Source organism: Pogoniulus pusillus, chromosome 39 (assembly GCF_015220805.1).
Source record: "Pogoniulus pusillus isolate bPogPus1 chromosome 39, bPogPus1.pri, whole genome shotgun sequence".
Lineage (NCBI taxonomy): Eukaryota > Metazoa > Chordata > Aves > Piciformes > Lybiidae > Pogoniulus > Pogoniulus pusillus.
The window spans coordinates 7,337,950-7,354,523 of NC_087302.1; the positions used below are offsets into that span (position 1 = coordinate 7,337,950).

The 16,574-nt window shown below is 48.6% G+C and overlaps 1 protein-coding gene across 2 annotated transcripts in view; it reads right to left on the bottom strand.

The window, feature by feature from the left end:
* The window catches only part of SRPK1 (SRSF protein kinase 1), a 28,391-nt gene extending 11,817 nt beyond the window's left edge, over positions 1 to 16,574 (bottom strand). The window contains exons 1-7 of one of the 2 annotated variants that reach the window (XM_064173481.1): positions 16,462 to 16,574; positions 16,301 to 16,361; positions 4,595 to 4,713; positions 3,214 to 3,322; positions 2,730 to 2,817; positions 2,231 to 2,318; positions 755 to 861 (exon numbers count right to left, since the gene is read on the bottom strand). In XM_064173481.1, coding sequence (XP_064029551.1) covers positions 755 to 861; positions 2,231 to 2,318; positions 2,730 to 2,817; positions 3,214 to 3,322; positions 4,595 to 4,713; positions 16,301 to 16,361; positions 16,462 to 16,564 — 675 coding nt within the window. In that variant the 5' untranslated portion in view covers positions 16,565 to 16,574. Of the gene's footprint in view, positions 1 to 754; positions 862 to 2,230; positions 2,319 to 2,729; positions 2,818 to 3,213; positions 3,323 to 4,594; positions 4,714 to 8,303; positions 8,423 to 16,300; positions 16,362 to 16,461 lie in introns of those variants that run through there. The other variant, XM_064173482.1, reaches the window with a different exon arrangement.

The following is a 16,574-nucleotide window of genomic DNA, read 5'->3' on the forward strand; positions in this document are numbered from 1 at the left end:
TCCCAACAACTCCATGAAAGGAGTTTTAAGCCAAGTGGGGGTTGGTCTCTTCTCCCAGGAACAAGCAACAGGACAACAGGAAACAGCCTCCAGTTGCAGCAGGGGAGGTGAGGTTGGATATTAGAAAAATCTTCAGTGAAAGGGTTCTCAAACACTGGAACAGACTTCTCCAGGGAGGTGGTTGGGTCCTCGTCCCCAGAAGTGTTTGAAAGACAGAGATGTGGTGCTGAGGGACGTGGTTTGGCCCAGGCTTGGTGAGTTAGAGAATGGCTGGACTCAGTTATCATTTCCCACCAAGCTGATTCTCCAATTCTACAACTTCACTTGCCACAGCTGGAAGTGTAACCTTCACACCCCACAGCAGAATCCTGCTGTCCTCCAGCTCACATGCAGAAAGATGTTTCCACTTGGGCAACCACGCAGTAGGAAGAAACAGGTTCCTCTTGTTCTTAACATCATCAAGCACTGGTAAAAGCCTCTCACAGTGACAAACTAGTTGCATTTATGAGTGGCAACCAGGGCAAGAAGAGGTTAAAGGTACAGCTGGCCTCACATCATGGTTTAAGTGTCAGAAGACAAATATCTGTGGCAGAAGATCTGTACAGTAGAGAAAGGAAATACTAACACAGGAACGATTTTGTTGCCTGAGAAATACACCACTGACTTCTGAGCCTTATTCTCCTCAACCTGAGCAAGGTCAGCGAGAAACTTCTCACTGGGTTGAGTGGAACAGCCAGGCAGAACTGGAACTCACCTGCTTGATGATCTTTTTGACACAAGGCAGTGGAAGCCCCTGATAATTTGATTTGATGATCCACTTCAGGAGATGATGTCCTAGAACCTCAAACACCATACAGATATCTGGAACTCAGTCAAGGCAAAAGATGGACATCCCAGCCTGAGGAGACCTGAATCCCAAGAACTGAGGATCAAAAGAAATCCCTACCATGGGAGAACCCTCAGCCTTCTGACACGGCTTAGAAGTCTCCTTCCTTAACACCATCCTACCCTACACATCGACACTGAGATCTAAAGCTAAAATCCAGAAGGATGGAGTTGGTTGGGAGAAAGGTCCTAATGCAGCTGTAGCAATCTCCTCCTGCTTTGAGTGTGAGTCAGTTACCCCAGCAAGTATGCATTAGTATTTCCTGCTAGGCCTGAGACAGCTTCCAGCCAACACTCTGTTTTGGAACAGCCAAAGCTCCTGCCCCAGGCAGAACTCGATGCCAGATCTCTCTTTATCACATTACCTGAGAAGATAATAAAGTTTCCATCTCATAAAGTCATCTGCAGAACAATTCAGTTACTTTCTTCACCCTCCTGTGCCTCCTTAACCAGCAAAACAAACTTTTGACAAGCCTGGACTCCAACATAATTACATTCTCTGCTTTTGTCTAAGAGATCTCAGTGCCTACAGACACCCCAGTAATCTACTCAGTCTTGTGCCTTTGCTTTAGAAACCAGACTGGCAGGAGTTTATGAGGCTGCCTCTCTCCCATGCTGGCTCAAAGAGCAAAAGAAATGCAAAGATCAAGGTGGTAGCACAAAAAAGTTAAGAGGAAAAAATTAGGGAGCTAAAAGCATTAGGATGTTTATAACCTACAGCTTGACTCTCCCCACCAGCTCAGTAATCCTCCCTAAGCTGAAATTCAAGCTAGCCCCAAGCAGAAGCATGCACTCCAAGTCCACCTTTCAAATCCTAACGGTGCATTGTTAGGGCCTGAGACAAATCACTGCCTGTCAGGAGGCTGTTCCCAGAGCTACAGGAGACTTTCAAAGCAAAACACTTTCTCGCCACTGTTGGGATGTTTAAAGTCCAAGGTACCCAAGAAACAACCTCATTACCAAGTTACAGACTGCACAGGTTTGCTATTTTTAACACCTTGTGCCGCTTGACTTCCAGGGGTGTCAGCAGGTTTGCAAACTGGAGCTGTGGCAAGCAGCTCTCACCACAGCTACCTCAGCCATGAAGCCATTCTCTCCTGACTCCCAAAGCAGATGCAGCCACCTCACCTCTCAGGTTAAAGCATGACTAAGCAGCGTTGCCTCCATGACTTCACACATCACGTAGGCTGGATGATCGCTCTGCATCTGAGCTCAGCAGGCAGCTTTGAGGCAGATGACTCTACAGCAGGTTCCTCAGGCAGTGAAATGGATGCCTGGGCATTGCTCAGCACCCACTGCCTCCCATCTTTAGGTCATGCTTTGTCTCTGTTCCACAAAAGGATACGTGAACCATTAACCCCTGAAATCTTGAAGTCATCTAATAACTGCACAACTCTCTCTTTACTTGGATCGTTCGGATCACTGTTGCGGACCTGCAGAGAGAAAAGAGGATTCATTTTGTGTTCCTTCAGGCACTTGCTGGGCAAGAGAATATTTTGAAGTCAGATCAACACTACTGTTAGGTTCCCATCCAAACTCTCTGCAGACAGATGTTCCAAAATCACTGAATGGTTTAGGCTGGATGGGATCTTAAAGATCATCTAGTTCCAACCCCCCTGCAATGGCCAGGGGACACCTTCTTGCTAGATCAGGTTGCTCAAGGACCCATTCAGCCTGGCTTTCAACATTTCCAGGCAAGGAGCCTCCACAACTTCTCTGGGCAACCTGTCCCAGTTCCTCAGCCCCCTTAGAGAAGAATTATCAAGCATTTGAGTAATGTGAACTCCCCAGAATGGATTTACAAACATCAAAACAGAACCTGAGGCCCACTCTCAGGCACTCACCGATTTTAGCAGCTTGATCTCATCCAGTGCTGTTTCTGTGTAGTGCTCTGCACTCTTCACCACCTTCATTGCCACAAATCTCTTCCCTCTGTGCACACAGGGTAAGGAAATTGGAAACTTAAGTCAAAGAATTTCTTCTCCAGGTTTACCCTAATTCTTTTGCACACAAGAGAACTACTTAAAGGCATCATGGAAAAATAAGGTTTGAACACCCATAAAGGTTGTTTCTGGGTCTCTTTTATAATAGTAGCCATGTTAGTCATTGCTCATAAATGAAATAATAGGTCAGAGGCTGCTGAACACAAGAGCACTCTTCCCAGTACGTGGTTTGTCCTGCTAACTCCCTCCCACACCGGCATGCACAATATGAAAAGCAGCTTCTGTGTCAGGGTACAGATAGGTATGGTTTGTATTTTAACCTGCCAGTCTAAAGGTGTTTTCTGCTCCTGTTTGTGCAGGGCTGTGCCAGAGGAGGAGGACTTACTGGATATCCCAAGCCAGCCACACAGTGGAGAAGTGGCCCCATCCCAGCTTCCGAATCACATGGTAGCGTCCGTTGAAGAGGTCTCCTATTTTCACAAGGTGATAACCACCTGCAGACAGAGGGGGAAGAGTTCTATCAAGAGATCACCCAAGTGCTGAAGAGCAGGTATGTGAACAAGCATCACAGACTTGATGTGTTTAAAATTGTTATCATATAAATGAATGCAGATGTTTCTCTAATTTGACCTTGCTGGAACATACAACTACTGGAGAGAGTCCAGTGCAGGCTTTGAAGATGCTGAGGGGCCTGGAGCAGCTCTGTGTGGAGGAAAGGCTGAGAGCCTTAGGGCTGAAAGCCTGGAGAAGGGCAGCCCTAGAAAGGATCTGCTCAATGCTCAGCAAGAGCTAAAGGGCAGGGGGCAAGAGGATGAGGTCAGGTTCGTTGCAGTGCCCAGTGACAGAGCAAGAGGCACAAACTGGAACCCAGGAGGTTCCATCTGAACCAGAAGAGAAAATTCTTTAGTGTGAGAGTGCTGCAGCCCTGGAGCAGGATGCCCAGATTTGAAAGTGTCCTTTTTATGACAGCCAGAAAGAAATGGAATGTTTCCCCCATTTTGAAAGCCTTCTGGCACAGAGGAAAAGCGAACAGCTTTAAGCACAGGCATTAAAAACAGCTCTCCAGCTGATAAAAAGGGAAGCTTGGAGAATAGCTTCTTCATTTCAGGCTAGCTTAAAAAATGTTGTTATCTACATGGAGTTTGAAAACCACACATAAAAAGAAGAGTGGAACCTATTTTTATTCTCTGTAATAGATAGGAAATTGAGGGAACTTCATAGACTCATCAAATGCTTTGGGTTGGAAGGGACCATAATCTAGTTTCACCCCTCCTGCCAGGGACAGGGAGATCTTCCACCAGCCCAGGTTGCTCAAGGTCTCATCCAACCTGGCCTTGAACAATTCCTCATCCATAGCCTCTCTGAGCAACCTCTTGCAGTGTCTGACCCACCCTGTCAAGAGCTGTGATGCCTGATGACAAGACAAGGGGCTATGGGTGGAAGCTGAGGCATAGGAAGTTTCATGTAAACATGAGGAGGAATTTATTTCTTGTGAGGGTGACAGAACCCTGGAACAGGCTGCCCAGGGCGGGTATGGAGTCTCCCTCTCTGGAGATACTCAAAACCTGCCTGGATGCATTCCTGTATGATCTGGTACAGGTGATGCTGATCTGGCAGGGGGGTTGGACTGGATGAGCTTTGGAGGTCCGTTCCAGACCCTGACATTCTGTGATTTGTTTCTAATCTCCAGCCTAAACCTCCCTTCCTCAAGCTTCAATTTCTTAATTACACTGAGAATTGCACCCCTGGCACAGGGGAGGCCTCACCTTTACAGTAGTCATTCGGATCCTCCTGTTCATCGTCATCGGATCCCAGGATCTCCTCCTCTTGCTCTGGCAGCTCATTCTCTGACTGAGCAGCAGGGCCCCGGTGCTGAGTGTCAGGTCTGGAAGAGAACACACTGCATGTCTCACACACGTTACTCCAGTTCAGCAGCTTGCATCTCACATGGGGGATTGCTGATAACATGGGAGACAAGGCACAGCCTTCCCAAACACTACTCTCACATTTCAATCTTCTACTCCCAGGCCAGTGTTAAAGTGGAGAGAAAATTCTTTATAACCTACTAAGAAAGAGCTTAATGCTCTACAGATTCACTTTTGTAGGGGAATAAAGAAAGGGCCAGATAAGAGAGTGATCTAAAATCTTAGCAATCCCACCCAGACTGGTCTCTTGGACCCCCTTCTCAGCCTCTCATTCATTGAGGACTTTTCATAGAATCACAGAATGGTTTGGGCTGGAAGGGGCCTTAAAGATTACCTAGGTCCAACCCCATGCCATGGCTAAGGACACCTCCCACAGGACCAGGCTGCCATGCAGCCTGGCCTTGTACATCTCCAGGGAGGGGGCATCCACAGCCTCCCTGGGCAGCCTGTTCCAGTGCCTCCCCACCCTCACTGTCCAGAATCTCCAGTCTCAATCTCCCCACTTTCAACTCAAAGCCATTGTCCCTTGTCACAGCACTATCAAACCTTCTGCAAAGTCCCTCCCCAGCTCTCCTGTAGCCCCCTTCAGGTACTGGAAGGCTGCTCTAGGGTCTCCCTTGAGCCCCTCCACGGCAGGGGGGTTGGAACTAGATGATCTTTAAGGTCCCTTCTAACCCTGCTTACAACCAGACCTGACAATAATCAAAGAGGGAGGTTCTGTAAAGGGAGTAACATGACAGGGAACGGTTAAACCTCTACACAGTTTCATCCTCAATACCTCTGTACAAAGCAAACACTTCTAACCAAAACACTGCCTACAGCCCATTTGCACTGGCAACAGTGCAGGATATCAACCTCAACTTTCTCCTCTTGGAAGAGTAAGGTATTAGGAGTGCTCCAAAGTGGGCAGCAACTCCTTTCCAGCCGTGACGTGCGAGCAGCAAGAACATTGCTCACAATGAGCTCCCCTGGCAGGGTGAATTCGCGGAAGTTTCTTGTACTCAAACTATTGTTCCAGAGAAGCAGCAGATCCCAACAGTGCCTTCCCACCACCCTGATCCAAATCCAACTCCTTCTGCTCAAAGGAGGAGCTGCTGAGAGTGGCTGCTTATGGTAGGGTATATGCTGAGGCAAATCCACCTTCGGGTGCAGTTTTTACAGCATATGAGCTGGGAGTTCTGTGCTTCACATCCTGGCCACAGTCTTAGTCCATGGGACAAATCTGATGTTTCCATTTTCGTACTCATAGAATGCTTTGGGATCAAAAGGACCTTAAAAGCCATCCAGTTCCAACCCTCCTGACGTAGGCAGGGACACCTCCCACCAGTCCAGGTTGCTCGAAGCCTCATCCAACCTGGCTTTAAACAGCTCCAGGGAGGGGACATCCACAGCTTCCCTGGGCAACCTGTGCCAGTGTCTCCCCACCCTCACTGCAAAGAATTTCTTCCTAATCTTCAGTGTAAATCTCCCCCCCAAGCCTCAATCCATTCCTGCTCCTCCTATCACTACAAGCCCTTGTGAACAGTCTCTTCCTGTAGGCCCTTTTCAGGTACTGGCAGGAATTTTGAGCAGTTCTACAGCAAAATGAACTTTCAACATTCACACATGACAGCATCACCAAGTGTTAGCTGTCAGAAGGAACCTCTGGAAATGGAGCTCAACCCCTCTGCCAAAGCAGCACACCTAAGGCAGCTCACAGGAACACATCCAGGTGGGTTTTGCAAGTCTCCAAAGAAAGACCCTCCAAAGCCTCTGGGGGCAGCCTGATTCTGTTGAGATTATGCATCAGCTACATTACTACACATAACAGCTCCAGCCATCCAGGGGATCCATGGAGCATAAAAAGGAAGAAATTACACCTTCCAATCCCATCATGACTAAACTTGTAGCCATTTACACTCTGGAATGGAAGTTTGTTAAAGAGGAGCTAGGAAGGTCACCCCAGGCACCACAGAACCACCCAGTGTTTATTTCAGGCTGCTGCCAGAGCTAGCCCTGCTGAGTTTTTAATTCAAGAAAAGACAAGTAATGCAGATTAGTGGTCCTGAAGCATCAAACAGGACTGTCAGACAGTCCACTGCTGCCAGGCTAATGAGACATCTATTAACAACCTTGCAGCTTGATCCAGCCCCAAGATATTAAGTCTCCACAAAGCACAGAATTGCAAGTCGGGGGTAGGAAGAAGTTACAACCAAGGGAGAGAGGAGAAAAAAAAAGAAAGGTCTTGGAGGTCAAAAGGCTGCTTTAAAACTGCTGCATTCCTTTGGGGACAGCTGAGCTGCAGATAAAGTCACCGATGACCCCCAAATGAAGAGCAGGCAGCAAAGGCAAGAAAGGTCACAGACGGAATGGCTGAAGGGGAGGGATGCTCAAATCTAACAAATCCTACAGAGTCAAGAGAACTAGACCCCAGAACTGGCCAGAAAGGAGAATTTAAGGGTGGCAGCCACACCCACAGTCTAAATCCTACAGTCCTTCTCCCCAGCACTGCTTCAAGACTTCAATTTGTGTCCCTGCACAAGCTGCAGGGGATTAGCAGGGTTCAAAAGGAAATCCAGCTGAGGAGGCAGTGATGCAGACAGAAAGCTCACACCACTCTGCAGCCCCAGTGCTTTTCAACAACAGTCATTTCATGCAGCAAGGAAGAAGCCACTGGAAGCCCTAAATAAAGCCTATTCTCAGCAGCTTTCCACAGCCCCTTCTGCCCCCAAGAAGGGGTTGAGGAGTCAATGCTGCTGACCGCCTGGTACGTGACACACCCTGGAGTCTGCATCCAGGTCTGTCCTGGGGATCCAGAAGCATTTCCCTTCTACATTATCATCTGTTCTACCTAGTAATGTGACAGGGAGCTGTATTCAGGTCACATCCATTTCTACAGTGCTATTTTATTTATGAAATCTCCTCCAAAACATAGCTCATCCCTTCACCTGCCTGCAAAAGCCCCACTGCATCCCACCACCACCTAGCCCCAGAGTGACCATGTCAACTGCTGACAGGGATTAAAAGCAACTTAATCAGCACAAGTCATAATACCAGAAGAAATCTGATAGACAAATCTATAACCCTCCTCTGTTTCTTTCACAGACAGCACTCTAAAAGGCACAAAAGGCTGCTAAAGACAGCAGAAAAATCCATGCTCTGTGTTTTGAGGTGACAGCTGGGACAGCTGTCAGCAGCACTGCAAGAGGCAGGGAAAACACAGAAGGAGCCTGGGGAAAATGGTGAGGAGTTTGCACGTTAAAAAAAGGAATCAAATGTTCCAGGGTACTTCTTTTCTATAGCCACCTCCGTTCTGCTTAACAACACTTTGATCACCTTTCACTTTTGCTCCCTCGGTGTGCTAATTACCCACCAGAATTAACTGGATTTGCAGGGTCTGTGTCACTTAAGGGGCACAATGTGGCACGGCAAAGCTAAAGCTAGACACCAGCTCTCCTGTGGAATTCACAGGAATCCACATCTAGAGACCCTCCCAAAAGTCCTGATCCTCTGGGGAATGCCTGAAGAGCTGCAAATTGGGCAGGCAAGAAGAAGAGAGGAGGTCACTCACCTGCAGGAAGCGCGGCCGCCCATGGCTGAGGAGAGCAGCGAGCACAGCCCAGCCGTTTTCGAAAGAGCCATCAAAAACCAGATGCCAGCCTGGTGGGGCAGGGGGGGCACATGGGTGGCAGAGGAGGGGCTGGTTCTTCTCGAACGCAGCACAGCTTTGTGAGAGGGTGAGGGAGAAGAGGGCTTTGCCTCCACCACCCAGCTGCACTGCACTGCATTGCAGGTACAGGCCCTTGCTGCAAGGCTGGGGCTGCTCTCAGCACATCCTCCTGCAAATCCACTCAGGTTTAGGGGCTGAGCGTAACGAGATTCATCTCCTCCTCCTGCTGTTTACCTGTCTCAATCTTCCCTCTAATGAAATTAGGAATTCAGGCAGATACTTTGTTACATCTTCCTGAACCAGCCGGTTTTATTTGCCTATTCAATCCTGCACTGGATTCAAAGCTCAGGTGAAGACAGGGCTGATGGTAATCGCTGACAGTCCAACCCTTTTGATACCAGCACAGGGTGTTCAAAGCAAAAAGCAGTGAAGTCATTCCAAAGCTCCCCATCAAGACTTACAAGACAAACTTCACCTTTATGCCTCAAAGTAACCCAAAAAAAAAACGCAGGAGGAGGAGTAAAATCCTCTTTATAAAGGTGAGCTGAGCATTTTCCCTAGCAGCAGGCACTCCACATCAGGCTCTGATGATGCAGAAGAATTAACAGCCATTTCCTGTGCCTGTTTATCCTGCTGGTTTATGTAAGTGATAGGGAAACAAGTCAGCAACAACATGACACAGCAAGCAACCATGAGAGATTCTCTCTGCTGGGGAGAGCTGTTTGGTAGCAAATGACACCCTGAAGATGACTCCCCAGCTTTCAACCAGAGGGTTTAAAGAATTGGACTCAACTGACTGTCTAAAATATTTTCACCTTAAAAGCTCCCTGAAGTGTGAACATCCTAATAACAGTTCAGCATTGCCAAATCTCTTCGTGTTAGGTGTTAACAGTGTGCCAGATTTTCCAATGTAGACAAGATTTTGCTCCACGTTGATTGAGTTCAGCCCCTGACAGCTCTGCTCACTTCTGCAAGGCAGGCACAGGAGCAGGTATTCGCAGGATCTGAGCTGCAGTCACTCACTTGTCCCTTACAGAGGTGTTTTGCAAATAACTTAGAGCTGAGTGTCAAGAAGATGGGAGCAGGCTCCCTTCAGGGGTGGCCAGCAATAGGATAAGGGGCACCAGATAGAAGCTGCACCACAGGAAAAACTGCTGGGAGTGCTGGAGGCCTGCAGCAGGCTGCCCAGAAAGGTTGGGGAGTGCCCCTGCTTTAGCAGAGGGGTTGAACTGGATAATCTCCAGAGGTGCCTTCCAGTCCCCACCATCCTGGGATTCTCTGGTGCCTTCCACCTTAACTAGCCACCAGAGTGGGTGTTTCCAGAGTGAAGCATCAGCTGCAGCCAGGTAACCCTTCAAGTGCTGCAAAGGATTCCTTGTTCTCATTTGGGAAGAGGGGGAAAAACCCACTCCATATGGCATGGTGAGAAGCCAGGATTTAAAACCTCCCTCCCATTTTCACACCCATGCACCAAGACAATGTCTCTTTAAGCGGAGTCTGCTTGCCAGACTGCATCTCATTGCATCTCATTACTGCTCCTTAACCTGCCTGCAATTTCCAGATCATGTTAAGGCACATCTAGGCTGAGGGCCTGCTGCTGGTGCCAGCCTCCACCACACTCACAGGGAGATCTGCTGGCAAAGTTGCCATTCACCAGTGTTAGACTCAAACTTGAGCATGAACTCAGGTTTGAAATACTAAAACTATTTCCCTGCTTGTATGCAGCTCACCTTTCTGCCCAAGAAATTGAGTATTTGAGGGAATTTGGAGTAATTATTGATTGTGGGGGACTTAAAACTCTGTAATCCACATTATTTGGAGATTTAACAAGGCTAAGTGCAGGGTTCTACATTTTGGCCACGACAACCCCAAGCAGCACTACAGGCTGGGGACGGAGTGGCTGAGAGCATCCAGGCAGAGAGGCACCTTGGGGTGCTGGCAGAGAGTAGCTGAAGATGAGCCAGCAGTGTGCCCAGGTGGGCAGCAGAGCCAGTGGCATCCTGGCCTGGCTCAAGAGCAGTGTGTCCAGCAGGACAAGGGAGGTTCTGGGCCCCTCAATTCAAGAGAGATGTTGAGGTGCTGGAAGGTGTCCAGAGAAGGGCACCAAGGCTGGGGAGGGGCCTGGAACACAGCCCTGTGAGGAGAGGCTGAGGGAGCTGGGGGTGTGCAGCCTGCAGAAGAGGAGGCTCAGGGCAGAGCTCATTGCTGTCTTCAGCTACCTGAAGGGAGGTTGTAGCCAGGTGGGGTTGGGCTCTGCTGCCAGGCAACCAGCAACAGAACAAGGGGACAGAGTGTCAAGCTGTGCCAGGGGAGGTCTAGGCTGGATGTTAGGAGGAAGTTGTTGTCAGAAAGAGTGATTGGCATTGGAATGGGCTGCCCAGGGAGGTGGTGGAGACACCATCCCTGGAGGTGTTGAAGCCAAGCCTGGCTGGGGTACTTAGTGCCATGGTCTGGTTGCTTGGACAGGGCTGGATGAGCTTGGAGGTCTCTTCCAACCTGCTTGATTCTATGATTATTTTGTGATTTGCTCACTCTTACATCCCTGTTTTTCAGATTAAAGAACAGATGCTTCTGTCACAGAGAGATCCACACCACTTGCCGCTGCACAGCAGCCATCAGAGCTGCAGGAACACTCCTGTTGAGAGCTTCAAGAGGGCTGGAGATGGTCTCACATTTAGTTTTGACAGATCAGCCATGAGAGGTACCAAGATACACTTTAGTTTAGTGAACCTGTGGGAGTTTAGTTTGAAGAGAAGTAATAATGATGCCTCAGGAGGGTGGTGCTAATGCCCAAAAGCGCAGAGGCAATCAAGTTTCTTGCTCCCTAGACCCACTCCCCCACACCAGCACTTAATGAGCTGTTTGTAGAACTGTCTGCTACTCCAGCTATTACACACCATGGGAATTCCATGGAAACCAGCAGGTCTTCAGCTGTGTCTTGTCATAGTCTGTCAAACCCTTCTGTATTTGAATGAAAACATCCCATAGGTGATGAGTTCTGAATCTACCTGAAACTTCTGTTCAAAACACTTAAGAAAGATGCAGTCCCACTACTGAGGATGTGAGGAAAAATATAATCCAAGATCCTAATTCCAGGAAAAGTTTTGAATAAAGGAGCTGAGGAAGAAATTGTCAGAACCCCAGGGCTCCTCAGAACCAGCAGGAAAATGGAAACAACAAGATGTGCAATAACTGGGAAGTATCAGACTCCAGTAGGAGTTTTCTGCTCCCCAAGTGCAATTTCCTCCTTTCTCTTCGTAGCAATCCTAGTGAGGAGGAAGCAAGAAGGGAGTTTTCACTGCATGTTAAGAGTTTGGCTAGAAAATTCCAGATAATTTTAAAGCGGCTTCTTGAAAATACTGACTGAGGACATCTGGGGAGGGGGAGCAAGACAGAGGCACTGTGCCAGCTCAGCTCTGCCACTGCCTTCCCTGCAGGAGCACTGAGAGCTGGAAGAACTAGTGAAAAGCCCTGGGAAAGAATCTCCTGCACGCAGGAAAGCAGCAGCCACCTTGTGGTCGATGCGACGCTGAGCCGTGGACATCTCAGCACAGCTCATGGAACACCAGGACACAGGAATTCTGCTTTCAGTTCCTTACAAGTCACCATACAAGAACGAGGCCAGGAGCTGACCTCAGGAAAGCCCCATGAAGCTCCACACCTTCCTAAGAACCAGGGCTTAGGAACCACACTGCACATTTATCTGCCAGTGCTGAACTCCAAAGGCATTAAGTGAATCACAGAGCTGCAGAACTCGTTTGGTTGGAAAAGACCTCTATGATCACCCAAGTCCAACTGTCAATCTAAGACCACCATTCCCCAGGTGCCATGGCTACAGGTTTCTTGAACACCTCCAGGCATGGGGACTCCACCACCTCCCTGAGCAGCCTGTGCCAATTCCTGACCACTCCTACAGCCAAGATTTTTTTCCTAAGATCCAGCCTAACCTCCCCTGCACAATTTCAATCTATTTCCTCTCATTCTATCACCTAATCCTGGAAAGAAGAGACCAACCCTCACATGGCTCCAGCCTCCTTTCAGGGAGTGGTACGAGAACCAGGTCTTCCCTCAGCCTCCTTTTCTCCGGGCTAAACACCCCCTGTTCTCCAGACCCTTCCCCAGCTTTGTTGCACTTCTCTGGACCCATCCCCACCCCTCAGTGTCCTTCTGGTGGTGAGGGGCCCAAAACTGAACCTGATATTCAGAGTGCTTCAAACGACTTCAGAAATCTGCAATTTTGACAGCAGGGCAAAAATAACCACCCCAGTGTACCTCAGCAGATACAGCTGAAGAGTTCACAGGCAGAATAGCCTGGAAGCCCACCAGTTTGTTTTTCAAAGGCAAGCCTTCTTTCAGTGCCTTTGCAAAGCAACTGACTGTTAGTGCCCAAGATGTTCACACCTCATGAAATGATAAAAGTAATACACCACACACTCCCAGAGAGCTTCCAGCAAAGCTATCTCTTGGCAGCCACACACACTGTGCAGTAGCCTACATACCAGACTCCCTCTGTTTTGTTAGCAGCTGAAGTTCTGACGTGTGGATTTCCTGACAGGTTCCCAATATTGAGGAAAAGGCCAAGCAGAAGCTGCCTCTCATTTCCTAAAAGTAATTTAGGTTACAGCAGCTTGAAGTGTAACTCTTTGCTGTTTTGGTAAAAAAGGCTGCAAAAAGAAACAAATCAATGCTCCATTCAAGGCCATAAAGCAGCTTGGTGGAAGTCAGCAAAAGTCAGGGTCTGCCTTCTATCTGGGCTTGCTTTTTGTCCCTTTAAGGCTTTCAGCTGCCACTCTCCCCTGCTCTTCCTCCTCTATGCTTGGGGAAACAGGAGCTAGGCACAGGTACACAGCTACCACACAACTCCACAACAGGACCAAGGAGCAAGCTGGGCAAATAGAAGCTTCCAAAGCAAAGATTTGAGGCAGTTGGTTTAATGATTCTCCCAGACTGCTAAAAGACTTGGACTAGTTTTACTGGGGTGAGCAGACAGAGGTCCCTCACCTTGGCAGTACCAAGAAACTTTGCCTGCTCTCTTTCTGACAAAAATAAACTCACTCCTTCACTCTGATATTGGTATCAAGTAGAACTGTTAACATTGGAAGGATGGGAAGAAATGGGAACATCCTGAATTTGTGGAAGAGGAAGAACTTGGCTGACCTTCCTATAAAAGAAAAATAAATCTCCTATGTGGAAGTGTGATTAGGATTTACAAGAGGTTTCTGTAAATAACCAGTTTAGGCTGGTCCTGACTGAATCTAAACAGCAGCAATTTTAACTATTGCATGATGAAAAACCAGCAGCAGCTTCCCTGCTTTGGTACTACACGTGATCCATTTGGATTATTTTAATCTTTCCAAGTGTTTTTAATTGTTTTGAATCTGATTGGCTTGAAAGGGAAACCTAAAGCAGGTACGGTTCATTTCTAAAGCGAAAGGCACATTGAATTGCTTTAAATCCCTTCAGCACATTCTCTGCATTTTTATACTTACCCATAATAAGATCAGTCCCAATCCTTACCAACCTTAACCTTTTAAAATCAGTTGTTTCAGGCTTTTTACTGCCCTCCATACAGGAAAGAAGGAATTACATGGGTGTGATGTAATCAACTGCCACGGAACATCAGATGTTAAAAGGACATTTTATGTGGTTTCAGGTTTAGATTTAATGGAAAAAAGTCTCCCAACAACCCAGTTAAGCTTATTTTAGAAGATTTAAGTAGAGCAGCTTTGTATTTAAATAGCACAAATGTCATGCAACTGCACTGAAAGTTAGCTGCCAAGCCTGGGTTCTTTTTGCTTTATAATGTAAAGAACGAATTTAATTGCTGAGGCAGGGTCTACTAAACCTACAGCACCCAGAAAAGAGTTGAAATGGAGAGTTTAAGGTAAACACAGCATCTTATGAATGAGATGACAAAAATCAAGAGGTAACCAACACTCAAATCCACCTTGGTAGCAAAATCAAGAACAAAGCAGCAAAGCAGATAAGCCTGTTCTGCTTAAAAAGAAATTATCAAAAAGGTTTAAATCCAAACAAAAAAACCCAAGCAAACAGGCCAGCACTCAAAGTTACCATTCAACCACCTCAGAATTCACACAGAAATGCCCTTCCAACTCTGGACTCTACTGGCAGAGTCAGTATTGTTTGTCTGCAGCTGGCCAAGAAAAAGTAACTGGTATAGAATCAAACAAAGGATTATTCATTCAGACATTAGGATGCAAATAACAGTAGAGAAAGAGGAAAGCTCTTAAAAAATTGTCCTAATGCTGTCCTCAAGGAATACCAGGGGATGCCCACACCTCAAATTCTGGGTTCAGTTTTGGGCCTCTCACTCCAAGAAGAGCATTGAGGGGCTGGAGCAGATCCAGAGAAGAGCAACAAAGGTGGAGAAGGGTCTGGAGAACAGGGCTGGTGCAGCTGAGGGACCTGGGGTTCAGCCTGGAGAAAATGAGGCTGAGGGGAGACTGCACTGCACTCTGCAGTTCCTTGTAAAAGGAGGTTGGAGCCAGGTGAGGGTTGGTCTCTTCTCCCAAGGAAGAAGTGACAGGACAAGAGTAAATGGTTCCAAGTTGCACCAGGGAAGGTTTAAGTTGAATGAGAGGAAAGTTCTTCACTGAAAGGGTTCTCAACCATTGCAATAGGCTTCTCCAGGGAGGCAATTAAATCCCCATCCCTGGAATGTTTGAAAGAGGCAGAGATGTGGTGCTGAGGGACACAGTTTAGCATCAGGCTTGGTAAAGCTGAATAATGGTTGGACTTGATGATCTTAGAACCATTTTGGTTGGAAAAGACCTTTATGAACATGTAAGGAAGAGCACAGAAAAACAGCACACACACCCTGAAGAGTTTCGTTAACGGTCCTCATCCTTCAGAAGCCTCATCTCAAAACAAATGAACGTGCTCTGGAGACAACCAGCAAACGTTTTTAAATCCTTGTAATTTGTCTGAAGAAGTGACTAGGAAAGCATTACTCCAGGCCTAAGGAGAAATCCCTCAAACTCCCATCCCTAAAGCCTTACTCACTAAACCCCATTGGCTCCTAGGCACAAGTGAGTGGAAAACCTCCTGAGGCAGCAGGGATCTTACACAAATCAGCAGCATTTTACTGAGCACACAGAACCAGCTCGAGGATTTACATCACCTTTCAATGGAAAAGAACCCCCCAAGCAGCCCCGAATGCAGCCTGGTGGGAGTCATTGTTCAGTATTTACTGGAGATCTTTGAATCTTAGCATCTGCAGCCAAAAGCTCACCACATACAAAGGCTTGGGACATTCCTGCGGTAGGAGAGAAGCCACACAAGAGCATCGGAGAAGGAAGCAAACAACACATCACAGCCTTCTGACGGCAAGATTTAAATCAATTGTTTTAAAAAGTAGCGAGAAGGGAGTCAGGAGAAGGTGGCTCCTACACGGTGCTCTGAAGGCTCCAGAGGGGAGAGGGACGCCAGAAATGCTCACCGGCACATCCCAGGGCCGGGGGAAGGAGGCTGCAAGGGCATGGCACCACACGGTGTACGGCTGCAGCTCCGCCACGGAGTCTGGGGGCAAACGGAGGGGACCCAGAGGCTTCTCACACCCCCAGGACGGCTCCGCTTCCCCGCCAACGGAACCGCGAACGGGAACGGCGAACAAGGGTGACAAGCGGCCCCGGCGCAGAGCGGGACGGCACAAAACCCGCCGCCCCGGGCCAGCGGCCGCGCCAGCTCCCGCCTGTGCCGCCAAACGTGCCTCCAATTAAACCCGCCTCCCAAGCCCGCCCAGGCCCGGGCCTCCGCACGCTCCTCCGCCGCAGGGCTCGCCAGCCCCGTCCCCGCGGGGAGGGTCGGGGATTAACAAAGCGGCGGCGGTGCCGGCGGGAGCCGCCGCCTGAGGGGGAGCCCGGGGGGGCTGCACTTACTTCCTCTGGGCCTTGTCTTTCTTGGCTTTAGTCCGCTTCTTCCGAGCCTGCAGCGCCAGCACTGAGAGAGAGAAAGGGACAGAGACGTGAGGAACAGCACAGGGAGGTATGCACAGCCCCGCGGGTGACGGAGGAATAAGAGGGGTCCGCACGGCGCTCACCTTTCCGCTCCATGGCCGCCAGAGCCGGGAGCCGCGGGTACACCCCGCGCATGCGCTCTGCGCCCACCCCCTGCGCCACGCCGGGCAGCGCCGGCCGGAGCATACGCGGCTTG